Source organism: Balaenoptera ricei, chromosome 17 (genome assembly GCF_028023285.1).
Source record: "Balaenoptera ricei isolate mBalRic1 chromosome 17, mBalRic1.hap2, whole genome shotgun sequence".
NCBI classification, from domain to species: domain Eukaryota; kingdom Metazoa; phylum Chordata; class Mammalia; order Artiodactyla; family Balaenopteridae; genus Balaenoptera; species Balaenoptera ricei.
Genome location: NC_082655.1, coordinates 534,164 through 562,158, shown reverse-complemented (window position 1 = coordinate 562,158; position 27,995 = coordinate 534,164). Strand labels below are relative to the sequence as shown.

Here is a 27,995-nt window from a genome sequence, read left to right as displayed (position 1 = left end):
AAGGGTCCTAAGGCCACCTGCATGCTTGGTGCTTCACTAGAAGGACTTGTAGGACTCAGAGGTAACTGTACTCGCAGCTAAAATCCATGTGCACGTTTCCTGTGTGCTCCCGGGAGGGGCCACACAGAGCACACTCCCTCCTGCATCAGAGAGGTGCAGCCCAGGGAAGCCCATCTGACAGCCTGAGTCAAGCTTGTTACTGGAGGTAGGCATCTTCTGCCACAGCCAGCAAAATACCAGACTCCCAGGGGAGCCCGTGTTCAGTGCTCAGGCAGCCAAAACAGTCTTACTTCTCACTTAGGGAAGTTTCAAAAGACGAGTTCCCAGATGTAAAATGTTTCAGGTGCTGTGGAAGAGAGTATGGCGGGTCTTCAAACAATTAAAAACAGAGTTACCATATGATCTGGCAATTCCACTTCTGGGTATTTACCCAAAAGAAATGAAAACGGGATCTTGAAGAGATACTTGCACACCCATGTTTGTAGCAGCGTCATTCACGATAGCCAAGAGGTAGAAGCAGCCCAAGTGTCCATCAAGGGATGACTGGGTAAACACAGTCTGCTCTACCTATATAGTAGAATGTCACTCAACCTTAAAAAGGAGGGAGATTTGGACACATGTTACAACATGTGTAAACTTTGATAACTTGCTGATCAAAGTTTTCCCTACCAGTTTTAGCATCAGTTGTTCATTTTCTAACTCCATTAATTTTCTATACTTATTTTTTTGGCCTTTTGTTGTGACAAAGAGCTTTTTGCTATTTTTATGTTCATATATAACATCTCAGTGTGGATTCATGGGTTACTCTTTCATGCATTTCTGTCATTGGTTTTGGTGGTCAAATTGTTCTGAGTTTGGCCTGTGGGAGCCCCTGTGGAGGGGGTTCCTGTGTCCTTGAGGCGAGGCACGTCTCCATCATTTTTTGAGTGAGCCTTTCCTTGTTTTCTGGCACAAGAAGATGTTCCAGGCTCACCTGACCTGTCCTTACCTCTAGCTCTGTGGACACTTTTCAGATGAGCTCTTTTTATCTTTTATTTCTGAGGGGAATTTGTCTCCTTTATCTCTTTAATTTTTTCTTGCTCTCCATTTTTATCTCTCTCATTCCAGCGCTTCTGTTATCTGAATGTTAGCACTTCTTTAATATCTTTCTTTTTCGTTTCCTTGAAGTCTTCAATCTGTTCTTCCAAGTCAGTAATTTCTTTCTTAACAGCAACCATTTCACTATTAATTTCTTGAATCAAATTCTGTATTTAACTGTTACACTCTTTCACATGTTTTTCTTGTTCTTGGTTCATATTACTATTTTCCCACCTATAGTATGTTTTTCAGGTTAAGTTTATGTTCTTGGTCTATGTGTCCTAATAGTTCTGCTTTTGTTGGGCTTTGTATGTGTCCTCAGTGTTTACTATTGGATAGTTTGCAGTTTCTGTGTGGATTCTTTATTAACCCAAAGTTTCTTTTAGGATTTTTAAAGTTTTCTAGGTGATTTGCTTTTCGTGGCTACTGTGGGTTTGTAATTTTATTGCGTTCTCTACATTGAATCTGGCCAGGTTTATTTTTGCTTCTAAGAGTTTGTTGAGATCTTCTTTTTAGCCTAATAGGTGGTCAGACTTTAAAAGTTGTTTGTGTGTATTTGGTATTAAGACTTATCTGTATTTTTAGAGCATGCTTTAAAAATTGCTGTTTAGGCCCTATTAAATACCTCTATTTTTTCTACTCCATCTTTGATTTCTCAGGGAGAGGTGTTAAATGTCTCCTACAGTCATTGCAGTTTTCCCAGTTTCTCTTGGTTTTCAGTGTTTGCTGTTTGGTATTTCAGAGCATGAGTTGAAGACTCAGAGTGTTTGGAGAGCAGAGTCCTTTTCCGCATGGAAGGTTCCCAGGGAGCCGGGCCCTGGAGCACTGTCTCCTCAGGTCTGAGAGAAGCCACTGGCCCATCGGGTTCCAGAGCTTGTCTCTGTTCTTTGTAGAAAATGCCGTTTTCTCGCCGATTATCAGGTCCACAAAGGGCCTCCGGTTTCTGGGGACATCGGCATTGCCCATCAGGACGGAGTCACGGTTCCCTCTGTTCTGGTGGCTGAACCAAGCCTGCTGAGCCGGCTTCCTTGGGCGATTTTAGTGCAGAGTGAGCTTCCTGCCCGTGACGGGTGACATGGGCGTCCCCTCAGTGAGGGCTGGGCAGGGTCTGTCCTGCTTCGCTCAGGCCGTCTCCTCAGGGCCGGAGCCCACGACGGTGTAACCTGGAGAGCAGAGAGCACACACTCCGCCCTCCCCTCCGGCAGCCTCAGAAGCTGGGCGCCGACAGCGAGGCCCCGGCGGCAGACAGCGTGCGGGCCATCAGTGTCAGCACCCTCTACCTGATCAGCACCACCGTGGACAGGATGGGCGACGTGAGTGCCGCCCACCCCCTGGGACCCACCGCGCCCCTCCTGAGCCCTCGGCCTGGGGGTCTGCTGCCCGCACACCCAGGAGCGGGTGCAGGGAGGCTGCGTGTGCCTGCAGACCCCCGTGCTGCTGCCCCCAGGTCCTCTGGCCGTACCTGCTCGAGTTCCTCGTCCCCGTGCGCTTCACCGGGGCGCTGACCCCGCTCTGCAGGAGCCTCGTGCACCTGGCCCAGAAGAGGCAGGAGGCGGGGGCCCACGCCCTCCTCATTCAGTACAACGGCAACGGTGCGCCCCCGGCCCTGGCCCGGACCCCCAGCCCACCTTGACCCCAGGGCGCGGGCGGCCCTGAGTGTTGCACGTCTGTCTCCCCCGCAGCGACCCTTCCATCTCCCTACGCCATGACCACCAGGCTCCTGGTAAGCAGTGCGCTGGGGGGCGTGCTTTCCCAGAAGCACCACCTCCCCAGGCAGGTGGCCGCTGGGCAGCCGCGCACGCCGGGGATGTCGGGGAGGAGTGGGCCCTCTCCTTTGTCCCCGTCCTCACCCTGTCACTGCTGTGAGAAGGACACTGTCTCGCAGTGGGGACTGTCAGGTGCTCCAGGCGGGGTTTTGGGGAGCTGCGTCTCTGGGGGCTTCTTGCCCCACCTGGGTGGCCGTGCTTGGCCTCGTGTGGGGCGTTGGGGCGCTGTGGCCCTGGGCGCCGGTGGAGAACCCACTTCTGGCTCCTCCAGGCCGTGTCTTCCAGCCCCTACCTGGGGGACGGTCGCGGGGCGGCCTCGCTGCGCCTCCTGAGCGTCCTTCGCCGGGACATCCATCCAGTGCTGGGTCAGCGGTGGGCGACCGCCATCCCCCTGCTGCTGGAGCACCTGGACGGTGAGGCCCAGAGGTGGGCGGCGCCGGTCCTCCTCTGATGCCGTGTTTTCAGCCAGTCGGCACCAAGCCCGGCCAGTGGGGACCAGGGTTTTGAAAGTTGGAAGAAATGGCCTCTGCTGTGGTTCAGGAAAGGGCCTGGACAGTGGGGCTGACAAGATGCTCCCTGCTGGTTGTCACCTGGGAGCACACTGGACGTGGGTGCAGCCCTTCCTTCCGCTGTGCTAGAGTTGACGGGGCCAGGCGGGGGGCGGTGCGGGGGGCGGTGCTCTGAGCACTGCACTCCTGCCTGTGGGCGTGGGTCTGTCTGCTGGGCTGAGCGGATGACTGGTCTGGTCGTTTCAGGATATACGGAGGAAACCCTGTCACGGAAAGAATGGGAGGAGAAGCTGCTGACGGTGAGAGAAGGGAGAGGAGGCGAGAGCGTAGCCTGTCTTGGACCCAGGGGCCTTTTCTGGCCCGGGTGGGGAGAGCTTGGGGCAGCAGATGCTAGGGGAACTGCACCTCCCCAGGGTTGCGATGTTTGCCTTGACCTAGCGGTGTGGCTGGGGGAGGGGCAGAGGGATAGGTGGGTGTCTCTGGGGGTGAGCACTGCCTACTGACCTCACAGATTGTCACCCTGCTGTGACAGAGTCACATTACAGGGGCTTTGAGCTGCTCTGGCCACTGGAGCCTTCTCTCCTCTCCCCTGCTTGGCTCAGAGCTGTCTGTGCCCCCTTGTGGTGCGTGCCTGACCACCCAGAATTTGTTTTGTCTGGGCTCGAAAGTGATCTAGCTATTCAGAGCCATGGCACAGGACCCTGAGGTCCCTGCCTGTGACACCCCCAGGCATTGGGTCCCTCCCCAGCCAGCCCAGTGAAAGGCCGAGCTCCGGCCCCTCATTGGTAGAGCTCCTGCCCGCAGTTCCTTCGGGACACTCTGGCTGTTGTGTCTGACAACACATGGATTTGCCAGCTGAGCCTGGAGATGTGCAAGCAGCTACCCAACTACAACGGGACGCCCCTGGAGAAGGTGCAGGGCGAGGGGGGAACGCCCAGGGAGGAGGTGCAGGGCGAGGGGGGAACGCCCCGGGAGGAGGTGCAGGGCGAGGGGGGAACGCCCCGGGAGGAGGTGCAGGGCGAGGGGGACCCCCTGCTAGGAGGAGGTGCAGGGCGAGGGGGGAACACCCCAGGAGGAAGTGCAGGGCGAGGGGGACCCCCTGCTAGGAAGAGGTGAAGGGCGAGGGGGGAACGCCCCAGGAGGAGGTGCAGGGGGAGGGGGACCCCCTGCTAGGAGGAGGTGCAGGGCAAGGGGGGAACGCCCCAGGAGGAGGTGCAGGGCGAGGGGGACCCCCTGCTAGGAAGAGGTGTGGGAGGACAACCTGCCGGGGTGTTGTGGGCATGGTCCTCAGTTCCTGTTCCTTGGTTCCGTGTCACTTGCTCCCTGAGCCTGTCTCTGGTGGCCCCTGTGGTCCTGGCAGAGGCTGGGCGAGAAGGCCTGCGAGCCCCCTCGTAGTGGCTGACGGCGGGGCGGTGCAGCGGCTCCGCACCCCCTCCTGCTCCTCACACGCCGCCCAGGACGCCTCTGGTCCTTGCGGTGGTCAGTGTCGTGGGCTCCCGCGTCCGCTGGCAGCGCGGGCACCACCAGGGGCAGCGCTTTGGTAGTGCTGGGCGTCCCTCTACTCGGGAGCCAGGCACAACCCTGTTCTCTGACTTCGTTGCAGAACTTCCTGTATAAATGCATAGGAACTACCCTGGGTGCTGCTTCAAGTAAGGAGGTGGTGAGAAAACATCTGCAGGAGCTGCTGGAAACCGCCAGATACCAGGAGGAGAGCGAGCGTGAGGTGGCCGCCCCTTCCCCACGGGAGGCCCGGATGCCCGCAGGCTTGCTGGCAGTGGTCACTCTCTGTCCTCTCAGACGTGCAGCCAGCGTGTGTACCTGTGTGTATGTGTGTGTGGTGTGCACAGACGCACTGGATGGTGTGCGCATGCATGTGTACTCCTCTCCGTCCCCGACCTTGCCCAGGTGTGAGTGCACCTGTGTACCTCCCCAGGGCCTTGCCTGTTGCTTTGGGATCTGTGCCAGCTCCCACCTGGATGACACCCTGGCCCAGCTGGAGGACTTTGTAAAGTCAGATGTGTTCAGAAAATCTGCCGGCATTTTCAACATTTTTAAGGTACAAAGGTCAGGCTGACAGCTGAAGGGGAGGTCTGGGGTGGGCCTGGCCTGTGATTTTGTCTTAGCCGTGGTACCCTGCATTTTGAGGTTCTGTGGGGTGGAGGGTTGGTCCTGGCGCCTCCTGGGCTTTGGTGCCTCGCACGTTGGGGGTGGGTCAGGGAGCTGGCATCCGGTCGTGGGCGGGGCTGGCGGATGAGGGCTCCCTCCCAGCTGGTGACTGGGGCAGTGAGAGGGGGCTCTGGGCAGCAGGGATGGGGGCGGCCACCTTCCTCTCCCACCGCCTATCTGTGCATCCTCTGCCCCCTGGTGGCCAGTGGAGGCTGCGTGCTCGCTGAAGCCCCACTGGGGGCTGGACCCCCGCTGTAGGCCTCCACCCCAGCCCTGCCCCTAGGTTTTCAGTCTCCCTGTGCCTGGGTCAGCCGGTGACAGAATCTCAGGGCTGTGTAGTGTGAACAGGCCCTGAGGACGGAGGGGGGCTCCTGGGCAGCCACCAAGCGAAGGCAGGGACCCCACCTCTGGCCCTTCCCTTGCTCTCAGCCCCCCAGCTCTTCCTCCTGCTTGCCCCTCCCACCTTGGTCCCCTGCTGCGTCCTTTCCCCTCTGCCCCTTGGTCCCCAGCAGGCCCGAGCCTGCCCAGTCCTATCCCGTCCTGCTGTTCCCGACCTTGGGGCTCTCTTCCTCCCGACCAGCTGTGCCCTTCTTCCCACACACGTGGGGTCGGAGTGCTCGGCTGCTGGCGGGGGTGGGGGGGTGATTGTGTCACAGAGCCCTGCTGAAGCCTCCGGCCTCTCAGGATCGGAGTGAGAACGAGGTGGAGAAAGTGAAGAGCACGCTGATCCTGTGCTACGGGCACGTGGCAGCGCGGGCCCCCCGCGAGCTGCTGCTGGCCAGGGTGGAGTCGGACATCTTCCGGAACATGTCCCAGTGCTTCAGCACCAAGGTGGGTGCCCGGCCGTGTCGCGGGGAGGGAGAGAGGGAGGGGTGCCGCCACTGGGGCCTCACGCGCTAACTCATGTCACCTCTGTCGTTCAGGTTCTGGGGATAAAGGTAGAGACCAAGGTACAGTGTGCAGGAGTGGAGTGGGAGCTCTGCTTTCCTCTCGCCTTCGGGCGGGGCCGTGAGCTTCCGGGGCGGCAGCCAGGGGTGCTCACTGGGGCTTCCTGGTCCCAGTCCAAGGGCAGAGCATTCGGGACACCCCTCCGGGGCCTGTCCCCACCGCCTCGGAGCAGAACGGGGGCCCAGGAGCTCCTTCTCTGGCCCAGGCCCCGGACGGCGGGTGGGAAGGAGGGGGAGGTGAGGGCTCGCAGGCTGGGCGCGGGGCCTCGGCCGCAGCCCCTCTCCTGGCTCTGCTCCCTGACGCTCACGGCTGCCCTCTTGGCCAGCGCCGGGGAGGGGTGAGTTCTGCAGCCAGTGACAGTGGCCTCTGGCCTCACTAACGTGTTTCCCTCTGGACTCTGCGGCACTAACCTGGCAGCCCCCTCTGGAGCGGCTGGGTCTCCCCTGAAGGAGCAGCCCCTCCGCCCCGGCTCCCCTGCGCCAGCCGGGCGGCGGGGCTGTGCTGAGAGGGGTCGCTCTGACTGAGTGGGGGGCAGCCCCCCGCTGCCGGGGCTCTTCTTGGGCAGCAGGTTCCCCTCCACCTTGGGGGCACCTCCAGCCACCCCACTGGTGGATGGAGCGGGCGTCTGCCTACGGCGTCTGCCCGGGGCTGTGACCCGGGGCCCCCCAGGCCCAGGCCGGGCACACAGCCGAGGGCCCCGGGTTCCCTCACAGACCCTCCGTGGCCCATGTGGAGGGCTGGCCAAGAGCCCCAGAGTGGAGGGGGGCGTTTCTGGCTTTGGCGGGAAGAGCGGGCCGGTGGTCTGGCCTCGCTGCTGTGGGCAGCCCCCGTCCTGGCTCAGCCCCACGGGCCTAGAGGGAGCGGCTGCCGCCTCGGGCCTTGGTGCCTCCCCGCAGCCCCGCCCCGCGTCCCCGCAGGACCCGGCCCTGAGGCTGTGCCTCGCGCGGAGCGTGTGCATGGCCAGCCAGGCCATCTGCAGCAGCTCCCGCGGCAGCTCGTTCCAGCTGTTGAGGAAGCCGGAGCTGGTGGCTCAGATGATGGTGAGCGCCGGCGGGGCCTGGGCAGGGGCCTGCGTGCCCGAGCGGGCTGAGGGGCGGTGGCTGAGCGGGCGGCTGGCTGGGAGGCAAGCTGGTGCTGTGGCCAAGGGCCATCCGGCGGCTGCTCCCCCAGGAGTTCATCAAGGCCGAGCCCCCGGACTCCCTGAGGACGCACATTCGGAAGAAGGCCATGCTCGCCTGCACTTACCTGGTGTATCCTTTCCTCCGGCGGCTGGGGGGCCCGGCCGGGGGGCCCCTCTGCGTGAGCGCTGGGCCCTTAACTCGAGGCTCAGCTCCCTGGAGCCGGCGCTGGAGGGGCAGGCGCAGGCGGACCTGATCCACAGCTGCCTGCATGGCGTTATGGCCGTGCTGCCTGAGCCCGAGGGGGTGGACGGCCACCAGGAGGTAAGAGCGTGGCCCCGGCTGCAGGTGCCCGTGCGCGGGTGGCAGGGTCACGGCGGGACCGGCCGCTTCTCTCGTTCCAGCCCCTGTACCTGGACACCGTGCAGGCCCTCAAGGACTTACTGACAAGCCTCCTTCAGCGAAACATGACCCCCCAGGGCCTGCAGGTCATGGTGGAGGTGTGCGGTGGGTGTGCGCTTTCCCGGGGCAGGGGCGCCATGGGGACAGTGTGGTGCACTATGCAAGGAGGGGGGGCGGTCTGTGAGCGGCGGGGGGACCCCCTCCTGCCTGGGCAGGTATGCAGATGGGTGCGGTCCCCGACCCAGATGGGGGCCCCGAGCTGGTTCTCCCCTCCCCTCCATCACATGGTGCCGGGATGGAGAGACCCTGAGGTGCCCCAGACATGCACTCCTGACCTTCTGGGGCCATCGCAATGGCAGACTGGCCTGCAGTGGCCTGCGGCATGGCTTCCTGCCCTTGCAGCACCGCAGTGGGCTGGGGCAGGACCAACCCACTCCTAGGAACACCCTGTCCCTCTGTATGCCTGGCTTGTTCTGGGTGGCCATGGCCGTGAGCCAGGCCAGCAGGACGGAGTGACGGGGCAGGGTGCACTGCACAGGGGGCTTGCTCTGACCTGGCACACTGGCCCCCACACCCAGAAGGGTGGCTGTAGGCAGGGCACCTATATGAAGCCCCCCTCTTCCCCAGCACCTGAGCCCATGGATCAAGTCCCCGAGGGGCCACGAGCGGGTGCGGGCGCTTGGCCTGAGCGCCTGCCTGCTGCAGTACTTCCTGAAGCACCTGCACATCAGCGTGAGTACCCAGGTGGCGACCCGCATGGCCACTCCCTTGCCCTGTCCCCATTCCTGGCCCCTCGGCTTGGGCACCACTGCCTGGGGCCCTTGCGTCTCTGAGTGCCAGCACGCTCTCTGCCCTTCGCCCAGCTGCTGCCTGGGCTCATCCCGCATCCCAGCGAGTGCCACCGTCCTCTTTCTGGGCCGTGGACGGAGGACCATGAGGGCCAGGAATTGTCCTCAGGGCTGGCCTTTGTGTCGATCCGATGGGCACCCTCATCCTTGGGAGCGGGAGCATGGGCCGGGACTAACGCATGATGTGCTCCCCAGAGGAGGGAAAGGGTGACGGGGACCTGGGTGTGAAAGGAGAAAAGGAGGGCGTTCGCGGCAGAAGCAGCAGTTTGGGCAAAGGCAGGGGGACCTGAACCCACGAAATGCTGCGGAAAACGCAAGTATTATTCGGTGGTTGGAGTGGGTGGGAAGGAGCTTGGTCCAAGAACCGCGCAGTTATTATGCATTTTAATATTTGCTAAGAGTAAGCAGCTCCTTTTCACGTTTTCAGAATTTCACAGTTCTTTCAAGGCCATTAATCAGGTGGTTTTAGGGTAGATTGGACACAGTCCTCAAATGCTCCCAGCACGGCTTTATGGGGGCATGCACCCCACATTTTCGTGTGTTGAGCAGTAACATCTTTTAATAATGGGCCTTTCCATCCAGGTCCCTCTGGGTCCCTCAGAAGCAGGTTCTGGGTCACAGGTTCTGTTGCTGTTGTCAGCGTGACTTTTTCTCCCACTGTATTTAATAATTTGCTTATTGCTGGTAGGCAGGAAAACTATGGATTATTGGGTATTAAGGAACTGGGTAGTTTATAAGATTCCGTTGTTATTTCTAATGAATTTTTGATTAATTCTCTGTGCTCTTCAGATACAGTCATCATAGTTTACAAATGCCGCGAGTTTGGCCTTTCTCTCCCGATATTGATGCATGTTAGTTCGTGCTGCCGTTAGCAGGAAGGTGAAAGCTGGCGGCAGCCCCAAGCCTTTACGGTCTCACTCTTAAGCGCGATGTTTGATTTGGTTGGCAGTATTTATTTTTCGTCGTGTTCCAGAAGCATCTGTTTGTTTGCTCGCTTAGACGGCTTTTCCCACCCAGGTTCTCCTGTGGCCTGTTTTTCATGTAACCCTGGTCCAACCAGAGTTCACGTTTGTTTGTGATGAGACAGAGCTCTGCCCTCACTAAGAGGAACAGCAGCTGGTGGTCCTCTGTCCGACGCTCCCGCCTTCCCGCCTTCCGGAAGTCCCCTCTGGTGACTCCCAGCAGCCTGGGAGCCTTACACGTCCTTGAGGAGCCTGTGCAGGACAGGGGCGGGGCAGGGTGCTTCCCTGGGGAGGCCTCTCGTGTGGGGGGCTGACAGCCTGCTGGTGGAGCCACGAAGGCCGAGGGCTGTGTGATGGCGGGGGCGGTAGTTGACGTCCCCGTGTCCAGGGCGTAGGAAGCAAGGCCCTTTGCTAAGAGCAGGGTCGGGAAGGCTTAGTATTTGAGGAGAGCAGAAAAGGCTCTGAAAGATGGGACCAGGACCCAATTAGGAGGAGAGGGGTCTCATGCAGCAGCCCCCTTACCTGATGGGGGGTTTGCCTTCTGGGGCGGGGGTTTGCCTTCTGGGGCGGGGACTTCCCATGTGTCTGCTGAGGCAGCAGAGCCTGACCGTCCCTCTGCCTGCACACACCTACTCGCCCAGCCCTCCTCCCCTCTTGGGGACCCGCACTTGGAGGGTGAGGGTCGCCATGCAGGAGGAGGAGCTTGACAAGGGGCCATGCTGGCCAAAGGGATGGACAGGGGCTGCCCTTCTGGTCACACCCCTGCCCATATCTGGGTGCAGGTGGCACCTGCCCACCGCAGCATCTCCTGAGCTCCAGCCCCCATCTCTGGCCATCTGCCCCCCGTGCCCCTACAGCACCCGCACATCTGCCTCTCCAGGCCCTGGTGCCCTTCCACAACCTGGGCCTCCTGCTCGGCCTCTTCTCCCCACGGTGCGCGGACCTACGGCCTGCCACCCGCCAGGAGGCTGTGAGCTGTGTCTACTCCCTGCTCTACCTCCAGCTGGGCTACGAGGGTGAGCCCCTGGCTGGGCAGAGGTGCAGGGGGTGTGGTGAGGGAGCAGAGTCGGGGCCTCCGGAGGCCGGGGAGGCCTCCCCCAAGCCCTGCGCTCCCTCCCGCCTCTGCAGGCTTCTCCCGCGATTACCGGGACGATGCGGTTGAGCAGCTCCTCGCCCTCAGAGACGGCCTGGGGCACCCTGAGCCCTCCATCCTCTTCCACACCTGCCACAGCGTAGCCCAGGTACCTGCCAGGGCCTCTGCGAGGGAAGGAGGGGCCGCACCGTCAGGGCCCAGAGGGCCTCTGCAGCACCTCCTGTCCCCCACGGGCTCCACGGGTGCCGGGCCGGGCTGGGCACGGGACGGGTCTCACTCAGAGAGTTCGGTGTCAGCACCGCCTCCCGCCCCCTCCTGTGCTTGCTGGGTTCCCCCCTCCCTCTGAGGCCCAGCGGGGAGGGTGTGGGCGGGAGCTCAGCTCCTGGCTCCAAAGGGTTGAGAAAGCTGCCCCTAGCCCACCCCGTGAGCCCCCAAGCCAGGGCGGTGCTGTTGTTCCATTTGGTGACTGGAAATGGCCCTCAGGGGTCAGGAGGCTTTCTCTCCTGCCGAAGAAGGAAGGGAAGGGGGTCAACAGGGCCCTTTGTTGGGGGTGGGGGGTGGCGGGCTCAGACACTGGGAAGCAAAGACCCCGCCCTGGGCGAGTCCGGGCAGAGCGGAACTTTATGTTTGGGATCAGACTTCTTGGATATTCAAGCACTTTTATTTCTTCTTTGTACAAAGTTTATCTGCTTTAACTTCTGGTTGCTCTTTCATGTGGAGGGAGGGACAGGGGCTGCAGGGGGAGCTGAGGGTCCATAGAGTCTTGGTGGCCAGGCCGTCCAGGGTAGAACATGCCACCATCTGCCCTTGACTCTCTGTATTCTGGAGAGTTCTAGAGAGGCTGCACCACCAGGGCCACTCCCAGCCCACCCCACTGGGCAGGAGGAGCCTCAGGGAGGGCACACTGACCTGGGCCCTGCAGCTGCCCAGGAACCCCCCTTCCAGGGGCCTGGGCCTGGAGGCCCTGGAGGCTGCCTCCTGGACCCGGCCAGGCTTCAGTCTGGGGATGGGGGCTCCTGTGCATGGGCCACCCCACCCTTGCACCGGCAGGAGCTCCCGAAGTCTTACAGGGCTTGCAAGAGGGTGGGAAAGGCTGGAGGAGGGATTTGAGAGGCGGAAATGTTGTCAGCCCTTCCCCGGAAACTCGAGCCCCTGGGATGTTACGCCTGGAAGGTGTGCTGACCCTGTGCTCTCAGTCTTCCTGACGCAACTGTCCTCCTAGATTATTGGCAAGCGCCTCCCGCCAGATCAACTCATCAGCCTCTTGCTAACCCTGTTTGAGGGCCTGGGAGACCCCGACAAGAACTGCTCCCGAGCCGCTACAGTGATAATCAACTGCCTGCTGAAGGAGCGGGCCAACGTGCTCCTGGAGAAGGTGGGGCCGGGCGAGGCTGGGGCGGGGATTGGCAGGGGTCGGGCATGGGCGTGGCCAGGGCCGGGGCGGGGCTCGTCAGGGGCCGGGTGTGGGCGTGGTCTTGTCTGGGACAGGCCAAGAGTGTGGGTGGGCGGGGCTGGGTAACTTGGGGCGCCCCACCCCACTCCCTCACCCCCAACACCTGCTCCGTTGAGGTTTGGCCCTCAGTGTTCCGCTCCTTTTCCCTGTGGGCCTGATTTGGACAAATCTTTCTCTTCTCTTTGAAGACAGAATTAAGTGAAAGTAACTGCTGAGAACTTAAGAGTAGAAAAGGCAATTGAGAGGGAAATGCCAGTGCCAGGGGCTATCACTTGGCACCGAGCCAGCACTGGCTGAGCTCCCTGGTCACATTGCTGGTGAAGACGCAGGTCCAGAGGGTCCCCAGGTGCCTGCACAGAGGGTTCCGTGGCGGGTCTGGCCCAGAGCAGAGGTGCCCGGGACACTCGGGTGCTGCCTTGCCTATCGCCTCTGAGTCCTCCTGGCCGTGAGCTCACGTGGCTGTCCACGTAGTTCCCAGACATGCATCGGCAGCCACCGTGACAGACGTGCCCAGGTCCTCGTAGGTGTAGGTCTGAGGCAGGCTCCAAGGGTCAGGGGATTTCTAGAATGCGTGTCCGTGAATCCTGGAGAGCCGATGGCCTGGCAGGTAGGGTCCCATGTGCCTAGAGGGAGAGTTAAGCTCCCCATTAAAGTGAAGCATAGCAGTAAAAAAGGGGGTTTGTCCTAAGCGCACGGCCTTGGGGGCTCGCACAGGCAGGAGCAAAGGGCCTTCCGACTCCAGAGTCCCTTATACCCCGCAGACGCCCTGCAGCACAGAGCGCGCCTCGGCACGCACCTTACGTAGAGCGGCCGCGTGTCTGCCCCGCATGGCGGCAGCCTGTGAGCCGGCGCGTCTCCTGGCCTGGCCCGAGCACTGCTCCTTCCCGCTGTGAGGGCCACGTCACTCACCCACCCACCTCCGTGAGCGCTTGGGGAGCTCCCACTCTGAGCAGCGAGAGTGCTGCCAGAGTGCGGGTCCTTCGGACCTGAGGGTACATTTTGGTTGGAGACACACCCAGGAGAGCGACTGGGGCCTGCAGGAGAGGCCCCCGTGCAGCTGTCCCAGGGCTGTCAGATGGCGCTCCAGGCCGTTCAGCTCCCACCAGCACCGCCTGCAGCTCCCGCATGCCACGCCCCTGCCAACGCCGTTTCTGTCCTTTCCAGTGGGTGTGTAACGGCTTCATGGTCGAGTTTTGTTTGCGTTTCTCTGGTGGCTTATGAAGTGGAACACTTTTGCACATTTCCTGGCTATTCAGACGTCCTCTTCTGTGAGGACCCCAGTCTTACCCATTTTTCTTCTGGATTGTCTGTGCTTTTCTCATTGATTTGCAGAAGTACTTTGTATATTCTGGATACAGGTCCTGTATTGGATGGATATATCACAAATATCATCCCAGGGAGGGTGGGAGGGGCAGGAGTTGCCGGCGGAGGAGCCGCATGCCAAGGCAGCAGTGTGTGGTGTGGTGCCTGGAGGGGAACATGTGCCATCGTGGCCACTCCTCCTGGGAGTGGAAGGGGGCTGGGGAAGGAGGAGGGAGGCGCAGGGCACAGCAGTGAGTCCTAGTCGGGGTTTGATGCGCCAAGGTTTGGATCTTATTTTGCATTCAGTGGGGCTTCCAGGTCAGATTGGAGTGGTAGAAAGGTGCCCTGGTGGCTCTGTGTGGGGGGAGGGGACAGACCAGGCCGCAGGCAGTGGCCACTGGTGGTTCTGGTGTGTGTATACACACGGCACATTTTGTTTGCTTTTTCATCTGTGGATGGACACTTGGGTTGCTTTCACCTCTTGGCTACTGTGAATAATGCTGCTATGAACATGGGTGTAATACATATCTCTTCAAGATCCTGTTTTCTTTTGGGTAAATACCCAGAAGTGGATTTGCAGGATCATATGGTAGTTCTATTTTGAATTTTTTGAGGAACTGCCATACTGTTTTCCTTAGTGGCTGCACCAGTTTACGTTTCCACCAACAGCACACAGGGGTTCCAATTTCTCCACATCCTCACCAGTACTTGTTAATACCTGTTTTCTTTTTTTTAATGTTTTATATGTGTGTATATATATATATATATATATTTTACATAATGAAAGTTCTTCAGGAATGGACATTTTCCCCTAAGCCTCAGAAGTACAATATGGCATATTATTTTAATTAGCTAAAAGAGGAAATTAACAGACCTCTATAATTATTAATATTGGTAATATTCTTTCATTTAATATTTTTGTATATCAAGTGTCTCTATGTTAACTTGTATTCTGTTTCTCTAATCATGGTTTCCTTTAAATACCTTTTTTTTTATAGTAGCCACCCTGATGGGTGTGAGGTGGTATGTCATGTTGGTTTTGACTTGCACTTCCCACGTAATTAGTGTCGTTGAGCATCTTTTGATATGCTTGTTGGCCATTTGTATGTCTTCTTTGGAGAAGTTTGCGTCCTTTGCCCATTTTTAAATCAGGTTATTTGATTTTTTTGTTGTTGTTGAATTGTAGGAGTTCTTTATATATTCTGGATATTAACCCATTATCGGATATATGATTTGCAGATATTTTTCCCATTCCATAGGTTGTCTTTTCACACTCTTGACTGTGTCCTTTGATGCATAAAAGTTTTAAAGTTTGATATAGTTCCACATGCCTGTGTTTGCTTTTGTTGCCTGTGCTTTGGGTGTCACATCCAAGAAATCATTGCCAAGCCTAATGTCCTGAAGATTTCCCCCTGTTTTCTTCCAGGAGTTCCTTAATAGTTTCGGGTCCCACCCGTCCTTGATAAATCCAGGTGCCTCTCCCTGGGCCCAGCACACCGAGCCTGCTGCTGGCCTCTCAGGGAGCTGCTGGGCTGTCTCCTCCTGGCTCAGGCTCCCAGACACACTCAGCACACCCACCCCAGGTGCTGTGTTCCTGACTCACACCTTCAGCCTGTCTGCAACGTGCCACCTCTGTCTCATGTGACATGGCCACTGGCATCAGTACCCATGGGGGCCGTGGCGGGCCACCGTTTTCTTTCCTACCCTGAGAGCCTGGCAGGGGGACCCCCTAGAGACACCCGGACACTGTTGGACTTTGAGTTTGTCTGACACTAAATCAGAAAACGTGGTCCTAGCAAGTGACCCGTGACCGGGCCGAGCCCCTCTGCCAGCAAAGCCAGGCTGGTCAGGTGGAGGGCGGGACGGGCATGCCGGGAAAGACCAGAGCCCTCTCAATAAACAGCGGGCATGGGAAGTGAAGCCGCTGCTGCAGAGACGCCCGGCAGGCGGTAAACACAGAGGCGCCGCCCAACCCAGCAGTTCCACTCCTAGGCGTGTACCCGGGAGAGGCGGGCCCATGCCCATGGGAACCTGTACGGACACGCGCCTGGCAGCCCAACCATGGCAACAACGCAGACGCCCATCAGTTAGTAGCTGGATCTGTCCGTTCAGTGAAGCACTACTCAGCAGCAGGAAGGAGTGACGGGCTGATTCCTGCCGCAGCATGGAGGAGCCTGGAAAACACTTGGCAAAGTGAAAGAAACTGGTCACAAAAGGCCCCGTAGAGTGTGATTCCATTTCTCTGAAATGTTCAGAAGAGGCAAATCCAGACACAGAAAGTGGATTCGTGGTTGCCAGGGGTGGGGCGGGGGAACTGGGGAGTGACTGCTCGTGGAAATGAGGTTTCTTTTCAGGTGATGGAAATATTCTAAAATTGATGGCTGCACAACGCTGTGAATATACGAAAAACCACTGACTTGTACACTTAAAATGGGCGAAGTACGTGGTGCGCAATTATAGCTCCGTGAGGCTATTGTGAGGAAACAGTCTAGACCAGGTGTGAGGGAAGGTTAAAGGGCCCCCGCGGGGCTTGCCACCAAGAGGCGCGGGAGCAGGGCTGGTGAAGGTAAGTCTGGAGCAGCCCTGCAGGCCTAGGGTGTGGCCCCGGCTCACCAGTCCTGGGAAGCCTAGAACCCGGTGCCGATGCAGCCCCAGAGCCCGCCACGCCGGAGCACCTGGGCGCTGCCATCACGGTTCGCCAGAAGCAGATTCAAGCTGCTCACAGGCGCCAACGGGTACAGCTGCTGAAAAGAAAAGAATATGCAACAGCAAAGACGACATTAGAGAAGAAGATAGATAAGCCCAGTGAAACAATTAGGAATAAAGCTCTGCCAAGACAAGCCACAGAAAGAGAACCAACATCCAAGAAAGCAAAGTGAGAAAGGGGAAAACATATACATAAGAGATTCGACATACGATGAAGCATATCTACGGGCCACTATGGTCCAATGCACCTGAGAACCTGGGGTGACGGGGACAGGCTTCCGCAGGAAGGCCGCTCTCACCCGCGTCTGTGCAGGAGGCACACAAGTGCCTGAGTCCGCCAGGCCTGCACACCTTCAGGGGACCAGTGCCCCTTGTGGCCAAGAAAGCCCAGGAGCCTGGAGAGGAGCCGTGCCCCTCGCCCCGTTTCAGTGGCAGCCGTGGCCTGGAAGGTCCCAGCGCGTCTGTCTGCGAACGTCGCTGCGCCCACGGCTAACGGGCGGCACTGGCCCAGCGGCTGTGAAGGCTGCTCCAGCAAAGCACCACCTTCCCGCCCAGGTCCCCAGGCAGGAACACGGGGAGGCTATTTAGCGTGGCGGCCTGTCTTGTCAGGGAGACGCAGCTGGGCCGGCCGAGGGTCTGGGCAGGCGGGCGGGGGCAAAGCAAAGAGGTTCAGGTCTTTAGAAGGAGGTGCGGATGCCTGTGAGTTGGGCTATCAACCTTCTGGACTCGAGGTCATAAAAAGAAAACAGCCTCATTATGCTTACAAGTCCTTTGAGAAATGGCGGCGGCAGTGCCTCTCCCTGAGGCCCAGGCAGCACTGGACATGCAGCGCCGCCTCCCCTGCCGGGCGCCACGCCCCGTGCCCCCGCACCGGTCCCTCCCGCTGCTCCTGCGGCCCAGGCCCCCGGGCGGGTTCCTCACCAGCCCTGCCCAGGAGCCCAGGGTTGGCGGAGCCCACGGACTGCCAGCTGCCCGTCCCGGGGACCGTGTCCCTGGGGCCGTGTCCAGTGCTCTGTCGTCAGCTTTCACCTTGCACCAGGGTGCTTCCCAGCTGCGCAGCCCACACCGTGGTGGGCGGCACCCCCGTGGCGCGGGGCCCACGATGGCGACCGTGCCCTGGTTGCCCGTCTGCGGCCTCTGCAGCAGCTGCAGCCCATGAAGCCTGCCTGAGGCTGCCGGCCCTCTCCCAGCCCAGCCGTGGCCTCAGTCTGGGCACAGGGCTCCACGCCCCTGTCCCTGTTCCAGCACACTGCACGGGAGGTGGTGTGGGAGCAGCGCAGCCCGCGTGTGTCCTGCCTCCAGGGACAGGCTGGGTCCCCCTGTCAGCCTCAGCGCGCACCCCGGTGGCCTTCCCCTCCCGCCCTGCCCTGCACACGCCTGTGTGTGTCTCAGCGCCTCCTCCCAGCAGGCCCCTCTTGGGTCCCTGTCACTTCCCGTGTGGAATGTGGGATTGCCTCCCTCGGCCCCGAGGGCTCTGGGCTCCTGCTCTCCATCGGGCGCCGGCAGCAGGGAGCTCTGATCTCACAGGACTTGCCTCCCCTCCCCTCGGCCAGCCAGCCTCCCCGGGGCCCCTGCGCCCTGGCCATGGGGGACTGGCCCCTGGTGTGGGTGTGTCCCCGCTGCAGGCCTCACCGCGGCTGCTTGCCCGCCCGCAGGTGCCCGAGATCGTGAGCGTGCTGCGCTCCAAGCTGCAGGAGACCCGCGGGGAGCACGTCCTGCAGGCCGCACAGCACAGCGTGTACGTCCTGGCGGCCCGGCACCACGCCGCCGTGGTGTCCAGCCTTCTGGGAAGCCCCCTGCCCTTTGACAGGTACGTGGTGCCCACTAGCCTGCGGGGGTGGACGGGGCTCCAGCCACCTGAGCTCCACGTTCCGGGGTCACTCCCACCCTGGTGTGGTGTTCACGGGCCCCAGCCCCTCTGCGTGGGAGCCTGGAGACCCCGGCCCCAGACTGGGTGGAGACAGGCTCACTCTCATGGGCTGTGCTGGCCAGTCCTCAGGGCTGGTTCTCTGGAGGGCGTCCACCATCATCTGTGAGCAGACCCCTGGGGCCAGGCCCCCTCCTGGGTGGGGGAGATTCGTGGGGGGAAGGGGGGATGCGTGGTTGCCAGGGGCGGGGCAACGTATGGGAGCTCTGATCCGTCCCACACTTGCACCCCAGCCCCTGAGCTGCCATCAGTGACCCTCAAGTTGCCAACCTCGGGCTCTCAGGGCGGGACTTCTCCGCGCCAGGGCCTGTGCCCGGCCCTGTCTGTGCACCGCAGCCCCTGGGGTCCCCTCCCCTCGGTGGCCGTTGCTGTGGCCCCAGCGCTTCCAGAGCTCAGGGCCCGCTGCTCCTGCCTTTGCTGTCCACGGCCCGGGTGGAGGCCGGCACCCATGGCCTCCTGGAGGCCCCCGTGCGGGGAGGCACCACAGCCCTTCCCCGTGGCCACGGCCCGAGTGGCCGGACGCGCCTGCACCTGCCGTCAAGACGCGGGCTCGCGCGGCCTGCTCTGCTCTCACTTAGATGCCGGCGCCGCTCGGGGTCCCCGCTTCCAACGTGTGCGGCTTCTCCCCAGGTCACGTCTGTCAGCGTTTGCCGCCGTCGCCTCTCCTGGCCCGTCACTGTCAGCCTTTCTTTGCCCTCGCAGTTTAGGTGTGTTCCTTTTCCAGGGTAAATAGACGCTCTTGGTTGCTGACGTAGTTGGGGTTAAACCCACTGTCTTATTTTTTGTCTTCTCTGGGTCTTTTTTTTTATCTTCTTCATTGTCCTTTTTAGATTGACAGGGTCTTTTTCACAATTTCATCTTCCAATCAATTAGTTTGGAAGTTGCACACTCTGTGTTCTCCAACGGTGGCCCTGAGAACGACCGCGTGGGCACAGCGTCCCTGGGCAGTGCAGGCCTCTGCAGGGGCGGCCCCCCGCCCTGCCCGTCATTGTCACGGCTGCTCTGTGCAGGCAGTGTGTCTGCCCACGCACCCGCCCCTCGGCTCTGCGTCCCTGCCTTTCACGGGTGCAGCTCACGCAGAGGAGCACGCACACTGCCGCAGGCCCTGGGGGCCTCAGCCGCGCGCAGAGGGAGACGGGGCAGGCATCCAGCCCCCGCTAGGCTCCGTGCCCGCTCGGTCGAAACTCCCTGAAAGGTCGCCACCGTCTGACGGCTGTTGCCAGAGGTGTGCTTTGCCTGATCTTGAACGTGGTGGCAGTGGCGCCCTCAGGACTTTCTCCTGCTGCTTTTGCTGTCCTCGGGGCGCCGGGCGCTGCTGCCCCTCCTCTCCTGCTGTGCCAGCGCTTTGCGTGTTCATAGGAGCGGGGTCGTCAGGGCGGGGCGGGCACAGTGCGGCCAGGGCCGAATCTGCCCACCACCCGCTTGCCTCTGAGCCAACGATGGGCTTTACACTTATAAACGGTTGGGGAAAAGTCAAAAGAATTATATTTCATGTCCGGAAAGTCATATGCAACTGGAATGTCCGTGTCCGTGGCGGCGTTCCGGGAGCGAGCACACCTTCGTTTCCTCGTCCATGCCCGTGGCTGCCGTCGCCGCGTCACAGCAGAGCTGCCTGGTGTGCACAGACCAGGCGGCGAAGGGCCCTGGCGCCCTCCCACTGGAATGCACCCTCCAGAGCCCCATGCGGCTCCTGGGGGCGACAAGCCCCACTTCTGTGCGTCTGAACACGCATTTATTCAGCTGTCCTTCTCGGAGGTTGTTTGCCAGAGTCTGGGACTCGAGCTGGGCGCATGCTTTCTTGGAGTCTGAGTAAGAGGACGTGTCCTTTTCTGGCTCCTGTGAGTCCAGGTGGTGCCGAGGTCGCGCGGGACATGCACCAGGCGCCCCTTGTCTATGGCGCTCTGCACCTTTGGGGGGTGGGGGGCGTGGGTGTCCATTCCTCATCCCGCCAGGCGGCTGCCGGGCTTCCTGAGCCTGTGAGCTGGTGTCTGTCATCAGCTCTGACCGGTTTTCAGCCCTCCTCTTCAGACACTCTCTCGAATGTCTGCCAGACCTTTTCGTCCCACCCCCTACATGTCTGGTTCTGAATTTCCGCCGTGATTGTTCTCTGCTGGGTTCTGGGTAACTCCCTCCGTTTATCTTCCAGTTCATTGTTTCTCTCTCCTGCTGTATCCAGGCTGGTGCCAAATATGTCACTGAGTGCAGGGTTAGGTGTCTCAATTCTTTTTTTTTTTTTGTCTTTTTGGCCACACCACGTAGCATGTGGGATCTAGTCCCCCGACCAGGGATCGACCCCGGGCCCCCTGCGTTGGGAGCACGGAGTCTTGGCCACTGGGCCGCCAGGGACGTCCCGGTGTCTCATTTCTAAAGGGCTGTTGGTCGGCTTCCAAATGTGCTCCATTTTTAGAATTTCTGGGTCCGGTTAGCTATCTGGAGGCTGTCACTTCTCTCTGTAAACGTGTGACGCACAGCCGCCTCCCCGTGTCTGAGCACCCGGGGTCTGCAGGCTGCTCGGGCCTCCTGCAGCCTCCGCCTGGCCTCGCTCACATGCCTGCCTGCCTTGGCCACGTGCTGCTCATTGCGGGAAAAGTGACTTGTAGGTGCCCCCGAGGCCTGGGGTGGCGCTGCCCCCTCTAAGGAAGCCCAGTGTCTGCTTCTGGCAGCGCCCAGGGGACGCCTCCTCTCCCTGCCCCCGTACCAGTGAGATCTTCTGCCCTTTATTGCCAGCTCTGCTCACCCCCGGGCCGCCTGATTACAGGCCACTGGGTCAGAGGAAGGGGTGAGTTCGGGTCTGAGGTCAGGGTGCCACTCGTGGCCTGGCTGGAGCTGAGGCTGGTGGCACGACAGGGGCCGGCAGTGGCCTCGGGGTGACCATCCTCCTGCCCCGCTCCAGCCACACCTGCACCCTGTGGAGGGCGCTGGCCGTGGAGCCCGGCCTCGCCACACAGGTCCTGGGGCTGCTCCTGGAGAAGATGAGCAGGGACGTGCCGTTCAAGGAGAGCCGGGCCTTCCTGCTGAGCAGCGCACCTGACCGCGTGGCCACCCTGCCGCCCCTTGCGGTGAGTGGGCTGTAGGGCGGCACGCCTGGCCCGTCCTCCCTTCCCCCTGCTGGTCCAGGAGGCTGGTAAGGGGCCGCGTGGCCGCTGCAGGAGGGCCCCTCGGGGGGCCTGGGTGGCACCCCGCAGGCACCTGGCGGCTGACTGGGGCACCGGAGCAGGCGAGCTTGGAGCCCAGGCTTGTAAAGGCCCCGCAGGTGTTGGTCCCCAAGGGAGCGCACTCTGTTTCATCCTGCGGAAAAAAAATAAACCCAGCTTGGCAACGTTTCCACAGTAAAGCAGCTGTGAGAGTTTCCTCCTCCTCCCGCTAAAGCACCGAGAGCAGATGCTGGGAGCCCGTCCCCCGGCGGCCACACTGCCCTGGGCCTGCCTCCTGCCCCCGAGGACCAAGCTGGGCAGGGCTGAGCTCCTCGTCCCGCCCACCCGGCCGCCCCTCAGGCGCCTCCTCCTCCTCCCAGGGCCCAAGACCTCTGGGGACATGGGGTACCTGCTAAGGAAGTGGGGCTTCAGGCTAGTTTGGGTGCTGGGGTGCAGGGTCCAGCCTTCGCTGTGGCCGGCCTCGTTAGACCTGGCCCGGGGCGGGGAGGGCTGAGGCTGAGGTGGCACCGTCCCCAGGCCACCTGTGCGCTGTACGAGGTCGCGTCTGCCCCGGCGTCTGGGCCGGCGGTGCTGGAGCTCTACCCCCAGCTGTTTGCAGCGCTCCTGCTGCGGGTCAGCTGCACCGTGGGTGTCCAGCTGCCCAGGAACCTGCAGGCCAAGGAGAGGAAGAGCGCCAGCTCAGGCCTGGCCTCGCGGAGCCTCGAGCCCTGCAGGTAAGCGGGCCCCACCTGCGCCCCTGGCACCCTCGTCTGTGGGCAGCTGTCCCTGCTGGGAGTGCAGCTTCCCTGGGCTGCAGGAGGGATAGGGACAGTCGGGGCGGGGCTTCCTGGGGACATCAGACGGGTCGCGAACTGCGCCTTCTTTGGGAGGGCGGAGCGTGAGGAATGCTTGGGCACAGCAGGGCCTGCGTGAGCCGCTCTGTGTCCGCGGTCTCAGTCTTCGGCTCCAAGTTCCGGCTCCTCCTACGCTTGACTGGGGCCCCCCACCTTCGGACAGAAGCTCTGCAGCAGCCTCCCTGCCTCCCCTGAGCGGCCTCTCACCTGGGTTGGCCCCGGCCCCCAGCCCTGTTGGGGAGGGCCCAGCTGCCACACGGGTGATGCCGGGTTGGCTCAGAGCCAGGCCCTTGGTGCCACTGGCCTATGCGGGCACCTTCCCCTTGCCTCTCGTTGGGGTTTGGGGCCCTGGGTCCTGGGGCAGGAGCCTGGGGACGGCGGGGTGGAGCTGTTTCCGCTCCTGGGGACATTCCTGGTCCCCCTGGTGGCTCTTCAGGGCTCCAGACAGCTGTCTGGGGCCACAGGATGAGCAGAGGAAGCTGACGCCCCAGGGCCACTGGAGCCTGAGTGGCTGTCGGCCTGGCCACCTCCCCGCCCTTCCCCAGTGTCTGGCTGGGGACACCCGAGGGACAGTCAGCTTGCCCCGCCCCACTGCGGGGCCGCCCCACCGCAGAACTGACGCGTCCACTCCAGCGAAGGCCGTGTGTCAGGCCTGGCCTGACTGCGCAGACCCGGTGGAAATGTGAACGGCCCAGCGGACGTGGCCCAAGCAACCCCGGGCCTAGCACACCGGCTCCAGCGCCGTGGTCTGAGCTGTGGGGCCTACAGCACCATGGCCCAACCAGGGGTTCTGGGGGGGGGCCACCCATGAGCCGGGATGTGTGCAGTGCCGGGCACAGGCCTCGGCTCTGACGGAGGCCACTAGCCAGCAAGTCAGACCCTTGCAAACGCCACACCCCCAGAAAGCCTGGGCAGTAGGGCGAACAGGCAGGGGAGGCACCTCATCTGAATTGTCGACCTGCTCCTCGGCCAGACCTGCCCCTCACCACTGCCCGTTCGCTGTAGCCAGGTGGCACCTCTTTTGGGCCTTGAGGCCTGGAGCAGGGTGTGGAGCCAGGGGCAGAGCTGCTGGGCCCTAGCTGTGGCCCAGCCCTGCCCACACCGTGCGGGACTCCTTGGCGGGCACCGTGGGCATCTGCCCGGTGACCGCATGGCTGGAATGGTTTTCTGTGCCTGCGGTCGGTGTGGGCGCCCCACATCCAGGGGCCCCCCAGTGTCTGGGCCTCCGCTGGGATTGCAGAGCTCCTGTGACAGTGGGAGCCACCTTCTAGTGTCTTCCCTGGGGCCGGGACCCAGCTGGGTATAGTCTGTGGACACACAGCCAGGGAGCTTGTCCAGCTGTCGTGGACACCAGACCCCGCCCCCCCCCCCCACCAGGGACATCCCCACAGCCCTCATTCCACCCCGGGATGACCATGAGGATGGAGCTGGGCCGAGGTGGGGGCAGTGGGTTGTGTGCATACTGCTGGGCTCGGGGGAGTCTACCAGCATCTGCTTCCTGGGCTGCCAGGACCCCTGGACCAGGACCAGTCACGGGGCCTCCAAAAGCACGTCAGATTCCCCCACGCTCACCCCGCCCCTCCCCAGATGTGAGGCCTGTACTGTGCAGTTGGCAAGACCTGGCCCTCACGCTCCAAGCGCCTAGGCCCCCGGCTGCCCCCTGCACTGAGCCATCGAGGTCACGGGAAGACCCCGTGCAGCTGACGCCTGACAGCCCCGTGGAGGGTCCAGCGCACTGCCCTGGGGGTGGGCACGTGCCCTTGGGCCAGGAGCCCCAGGGACGGCTCCTACATTGACGCGCACTCACGTCTGAGGGCCCACGCGGGGCCTGACATGTGAGGCGGTCGATGTCAGGAGAGGGGATCAGCACAGGGGTGGGGGCTGAGGACGCCCTGGGGACCCTGATGTGCTGTCTCTCCGGGCCGCAGGCTGTGGTGTGAGTCTCTGCCAGGTCCAGGCTGGGCCAGCACTGCTGTCCCCAGTCCTGTCTGTGGGGTCCTGCCCCTGCTGCCTGCTCACTGGCAGCCCCGCACCCTCTGCCTGAGCTGGGGAAGGGTTCATCAAATGAGGAGGCCGGACGCGCAATTCCAGCTGGTTTCTGCCTCCTTGGGCCCCTCCTACAGGAGAGAGGGCCAGCTGGGCGTGGCAGACAGAGCTGCCTGGCCCAGGCAGGAGTCAGATCCTGATTTGCCTTTTGAGTTCATTTTTATGAAGGGTTTTCTCCATTTTCTTTTTCGTGTTTTTTTTTTTTTTTAATTAAATGAAGGTCTTTAAGGCAGGTGTAAAGAGCAGCTGATTGTTATCCTAAAATTAATCTGAGGGCCTTGCCTGCTCCAGAGGGCCTTGGGGACACTACCTGCAGAGCCCCCAACTGCCCCTCATGGGGGTTGGGGAGACAGGAGCAGTCTGCCTGAGACCAGAGGGTCCACAGTGGTGCCCAGATGAGGGGGAGGGGAGAGCCCAGAGCCTGCGCCCCATAGGATGTTGCTGGTAGGGAGCAGGCTGGGTAGTCCCGGGACGTGTCTGCCGACAGCACAGAGGGAGGGGTGTGGGGGTGTGTGTGTGTATGCACGCGTGCGTGTCTGCGCGTGTGGGGCGCGGAGCTGGGAGCCCTGCCAGCCACAGCCGCACCCGTGTCTCCGCAGCTCCGCAGTGGAAGCGCTGCAGGCCGTGCTGCTCCGCGGCGGCAACGACGATGTGGTGCAACACGTGGAGCTGGAGGGGGGCTGGCAGCTGCTCAGGACCTCGGCCGGGCACGAGGAGGGGGTCACCCGGCTGGCCAGGTGAGCAGGCCGGGCCCGCGCACCCCAGCTCTGGTGCTGGCTGGGCTCTAACAGGCCAGGTCCCGTTCAGGTACCATCCGGGGGCCCCCAGTGGCACCTGGGAGGGGCCCAGCATGAGGAGCAGGTGCGTGGGGGCAGCGGGGAGGCCGTGAAGGCAGCTGTGGTCTCCAGGCGCGGCGGGCTGGGAGGGGCACATCTGGAGGGGGAGGACGTGCAGGGCCCGGCAGCCGGGTGGGGGGCTCACGGGCTGGAGGGCACAGACAGTGCAGGTTGGGAGGCAGAAGTGCCCCCAGGTCCACATGGGAGTGGGAGGTGCTCGGGGAAGGCCTGAGGCCCCAGCCCTGCCCAGTGTAGCCTCCTTCCCAGCGCCATGGCCAAGTTCGCGGGCCCCCGGCTGCCCCTGATGATGAAGGCGCTCTTCGCCACACAGAGCAGTGTGTACGAGATCCAGAGGGTCAGCTCCACAGCCTTCCTGGCCGAGGTAGGAGCCACGTGCTCTGGATCACGCATAGGGGCCTGGCGGGGCAGCGGGGAGCCCTCCCCCACAGGCAGGCTCAGGCCTCCCCCTGGGAAACCTGCCCCAGGCCATGGCAGCGGGGGCCAGGGTGGGGCTGGGTCAGGAGTTCCGGGGAGGCCAGGAGCCCAGGCTTGGCATACAGGCCTCAGCTGGCCTTTGCCACGCCCACTCCTCAGAGTGACCTGCGACTGGGAGGGCTGCCCAGTGCAGTGGAGGGGAGGGGGCGGGGCGAGCCTGGGGTTAGTGGGGCAAGGGTAGTCAGAGCACCTCTGCCCCCAGCTGCTTAGCAGCAACATGGTGAACGACCTGATGCTCCTGGAGTCCCTGCTGGACAACCTGCTGGCGCGGCAGAAGGACACGTGCGCCCGTGTGCGAAGGCTGGTACTCCGGGGCCTGGCCAACATTGCCTCGGGCTCCCCGGATAAGGTGAGGGGCTGGCCAAGCCCTCTGGGGCCCTGTCCCCGGGAGAGAGACAGCAGAGCTGCAGCCAGTGAGGAGACCCAGGTGGACACGGTGCAGGCGGTGGGCATGGGCATGGAGATGGCACCGGGAGGGTGGGGGGCTGGGCCATTCCACGGCATGACCTGGGCACACAGGTGTGTGTGGCATCCCCAGGTACGGGCCCATGGCCCCCAACTCCTGACGGCCATGATCGGTGGGCTGGACGACGGTGATGACCCGCACAGCCTGGTGGCCCTGGAGGCCATGGTGGGCCTCGCGAGGCTGCTGGACCTGGTGGAGGCCTGGGACCTGCGCGCGGTGCTGCTGCACGTTGCCATCCGCATCCGGCCCTTCTTCGACAGCGTAGGCCCCGCCAGCCCCGCCCCTGGCCATGCCAGCCTGGCTCCTGCCCTTTCCTCTCCAAGCCCCGCGAGCCGTGTCACCACCGCACCCTCGGGGCCGGGCCCCTGGGTCGACGGATGGGCAGTTCTGGGGAGGGCCCCATGGGGTGACACCTGCTGCCCACCACCCCGCCCCAGGAAAAGATGGAGTTCCGTTCTGCGTCCATCCGCCTCTTCGGGCACCTCAACAAAGCCTGCCAGGGGGACTGCGAGGATGTCTTCCTGGAGCAGGTTGTTGGCGGGCTGGCACCCCTGCTGCTGCACCTGCAGGACCCCCAGCCCCCAGTGGCTGCTGTGAGTAGCCAGGGGGGATGGGCAGGCCGGGCCAGACTCACTCACTCAGGGACTCAGAGCTCAGCCTGTGCCCTGCAGGCCTGCAGGTTCGCCTTGCGCATGTGCGGCCCCAACCTGGAGTGTGAGGAGCTGGCAGCCATCTTCCAGAAGCACCTGCAGGAGGGCCGGGGCCTGCACTTCGGAGAGTTCCTCAACACCACCTGCAAGCACCTGGTGAGGGGCGGGGCGGCAGGGCAGGGGCGGGGCGGCAGGGCTGGGGCGGGCCCTGAGACTGAGGGCCTCTTGCAGATGCACCACTTCCCCGACCTGCTGGGCCGCCTGCTGAGCACCAGCCTGTTCTACTTCAAGAGCAGCTGGGAGGACATCCGCGCTGCGGCCCCCATGCTCACAGGTGAGGCGGCCCTGGGCCCCCCTCCCGCTGCCCGCCACGCAGACCCTGACCCCGGCCCCGCCCCCACAGGGTTCCTGGTGCTGCACGTGGAGGCTGAGCGCCGGCCGCAGGTGGACCTGGAGCAGCTCCTGGCGGGTGAGCCCCAGTCCTGGGGGCCCCGCCCCCCACGGCGCGCTGGGCCGCGCTGACCCTGTGGGCACCGGGGGGACTAAGTGATTTTCCTGGATTTCAAGGATTTTTTCCCTGTCACTGGTGACCTCATCGTCTCTAGTAATTCACGGAAACTTCTTAACTGTTCCAAAAGAGCTTAAAAAACACTAAAAAAGGAAAAACTATCTTTCCGTTGGCTCCTGAGCCCTCCCGGCAGAGGCCTGTCTTACGAGGGCGGTGGGCGGGCGGCCCCCACGCACAGGGTGGGGTGTGAGCCTCGGGGTCCTGGCCCCCAGGCTCAGCGCGCCAAGAAAGGGGGGTTCAGCCTTAGCCGCAGCTGCTAGCGGGGTGTGGGCGGGACCACGGGCTCAGACTTTTAGTTCTCAGAGGGCCGCAGAGGAGCCCCCAGCAGCGGCTCCCTGTCCCCCAGCGCTCCAGCTCCTGCTCAAGGACCCGGCCCCCGCGGTGCGCGTGAAAGCTGCTGAGACTCTGGGCCGCCTGGTGAAGTTCGCCTGAGGCTCCCGTGGCACCGCTGCCCCTACACGCAATACCGGCCTCGCTGGCCCGAACCGAACCTCTGAGATGGGGCCCTAAGGAGCCCCCTGCCCGAGGGGAGCCCCCGGGCCCACACAGCAAGGGAGGGCTGGGGCCACGAGGGTGGGCAAGTCGCTGTCCCCCCCTTCCCAATAAAGCCATTTGCTGCTCAGCAGGTGCCGCCATGACGTGGCCTCTCCTTCTGGGCAGGTCAGCAGG

At 62.1% G+C, this 27,995-nt stretch overlaps 1 protein-coding gene across 10 annotated transcripts in view; it reads left to right on the top strand.

The window, feature by feature from the left end:
- The window catches only part of MROH1 (maestro heat like repeat family member 1), a 68,423-nt gene extending 40,472 nt beyond the window's left edge, over positions 1-27,951 (top strand). Inside the window, exons 15-44 of one of the 10 annotated variants that reach the window (XM_059902356.1) lie at positions 2,283-2,390; positions 2,525-2,669; positions 2,760-2,800; positions 3,115-3,256; positions 3,599-3,651; positions 4,157-4,264; positions 4,956-5,075; positions 5,286-5,408; positions 6,203-6,349; positions 6,442-6,468; positions 7,384-7,506; positions 7,637-7,716; positions 7,797-7,908; positions 7,989-8,084; positions 8,614-8,718; positions 10,677-10,812; positions 10,925-11,037; positions 12,112-12,264; positions 18,006-18,160; positions 21,171-21,336; positions 21,949-22,145; positions 24,911-25,048; positions 25,484-25,529; positions 25,845-25,991; positions 26,181-26,369; positions 26,546-26,701; positions 26,780-26,914; positions 26,990-27,092; positions 27,162-27,227; positions 27,673-27,951. In XM_059902356.1, coding sequence (XP_059758339.1) covers positions 2,283-2,390; positions 2,525-2,669; positions 2,760-2,800; positions 3,115-3,256; positions 3,599-3,651; positions 4,157-4,264; positions 4,956-5,075; positions 5,286-5,408; positions 6,203-6,349; positions 6,442-6,468; positions 7,384-7,506; positions 7,637-7,716; positions 7,797-7,908; positions 7,989-8,084; positions 8,614-8,718; positions 10,677-10,812; positions 10,925-11,037; positions 12,112-12,264; positions 18,006-18,160; positions 21,171-21,336; positions 21,949-22,145; positions 24,911-25,048; positions 25,484-25,529; positions 25,845-25,991; positions 26,181-26,369; positions 26,546-26,701; positions 26,780-26,914; positions 26,990-27,092; positions 27,162-27,227; positions 27,673-27,758 — 3,516 coding nt within the window. In that variant the 3' untranslated portion in view covers positions 27,759-27,951. Of the gene's footprint in view, positions 1-2,282; positions 2,391-2,524; positions 2,670-2,759; positions 2,801-3,114; positions 3,257-3,598; positions 3,652-4,081; positions 4,265-4,955; positions 5,076-5,285; positions 5,409-6,202; positions 6,350-6,441; positions 6,469-7,383; positions 7,507-7,636; positions 7,717-7,796; positions 7,909-7,988; positions 8,085-8,613; positions 8,719-10,653; positions 10,813-10,924; positions 11,038-12,111; positions 12,265-18,005; positions 18,161-18,907; positions 18,985-21,170; positions 21,337-21,948; positions 22,146-24,910; positions 25,049-25,414; positions 25,530-25,844; positions 25,992-26,180; positions 26,370-26,545; positions 26,702-26,779; positions 26,915-26,989; positions 27,093-27,161; positions 27,228-27,672 lie in introns of those variants that run through there. The other 9 variants (XM_059902354.1, XM_059902355.1, XR_009498569.1 and 6 more) reach the window with 9 other exon arrangements.
- Positions 27,952-27,995: the final 44 nt, after the last annotated feature.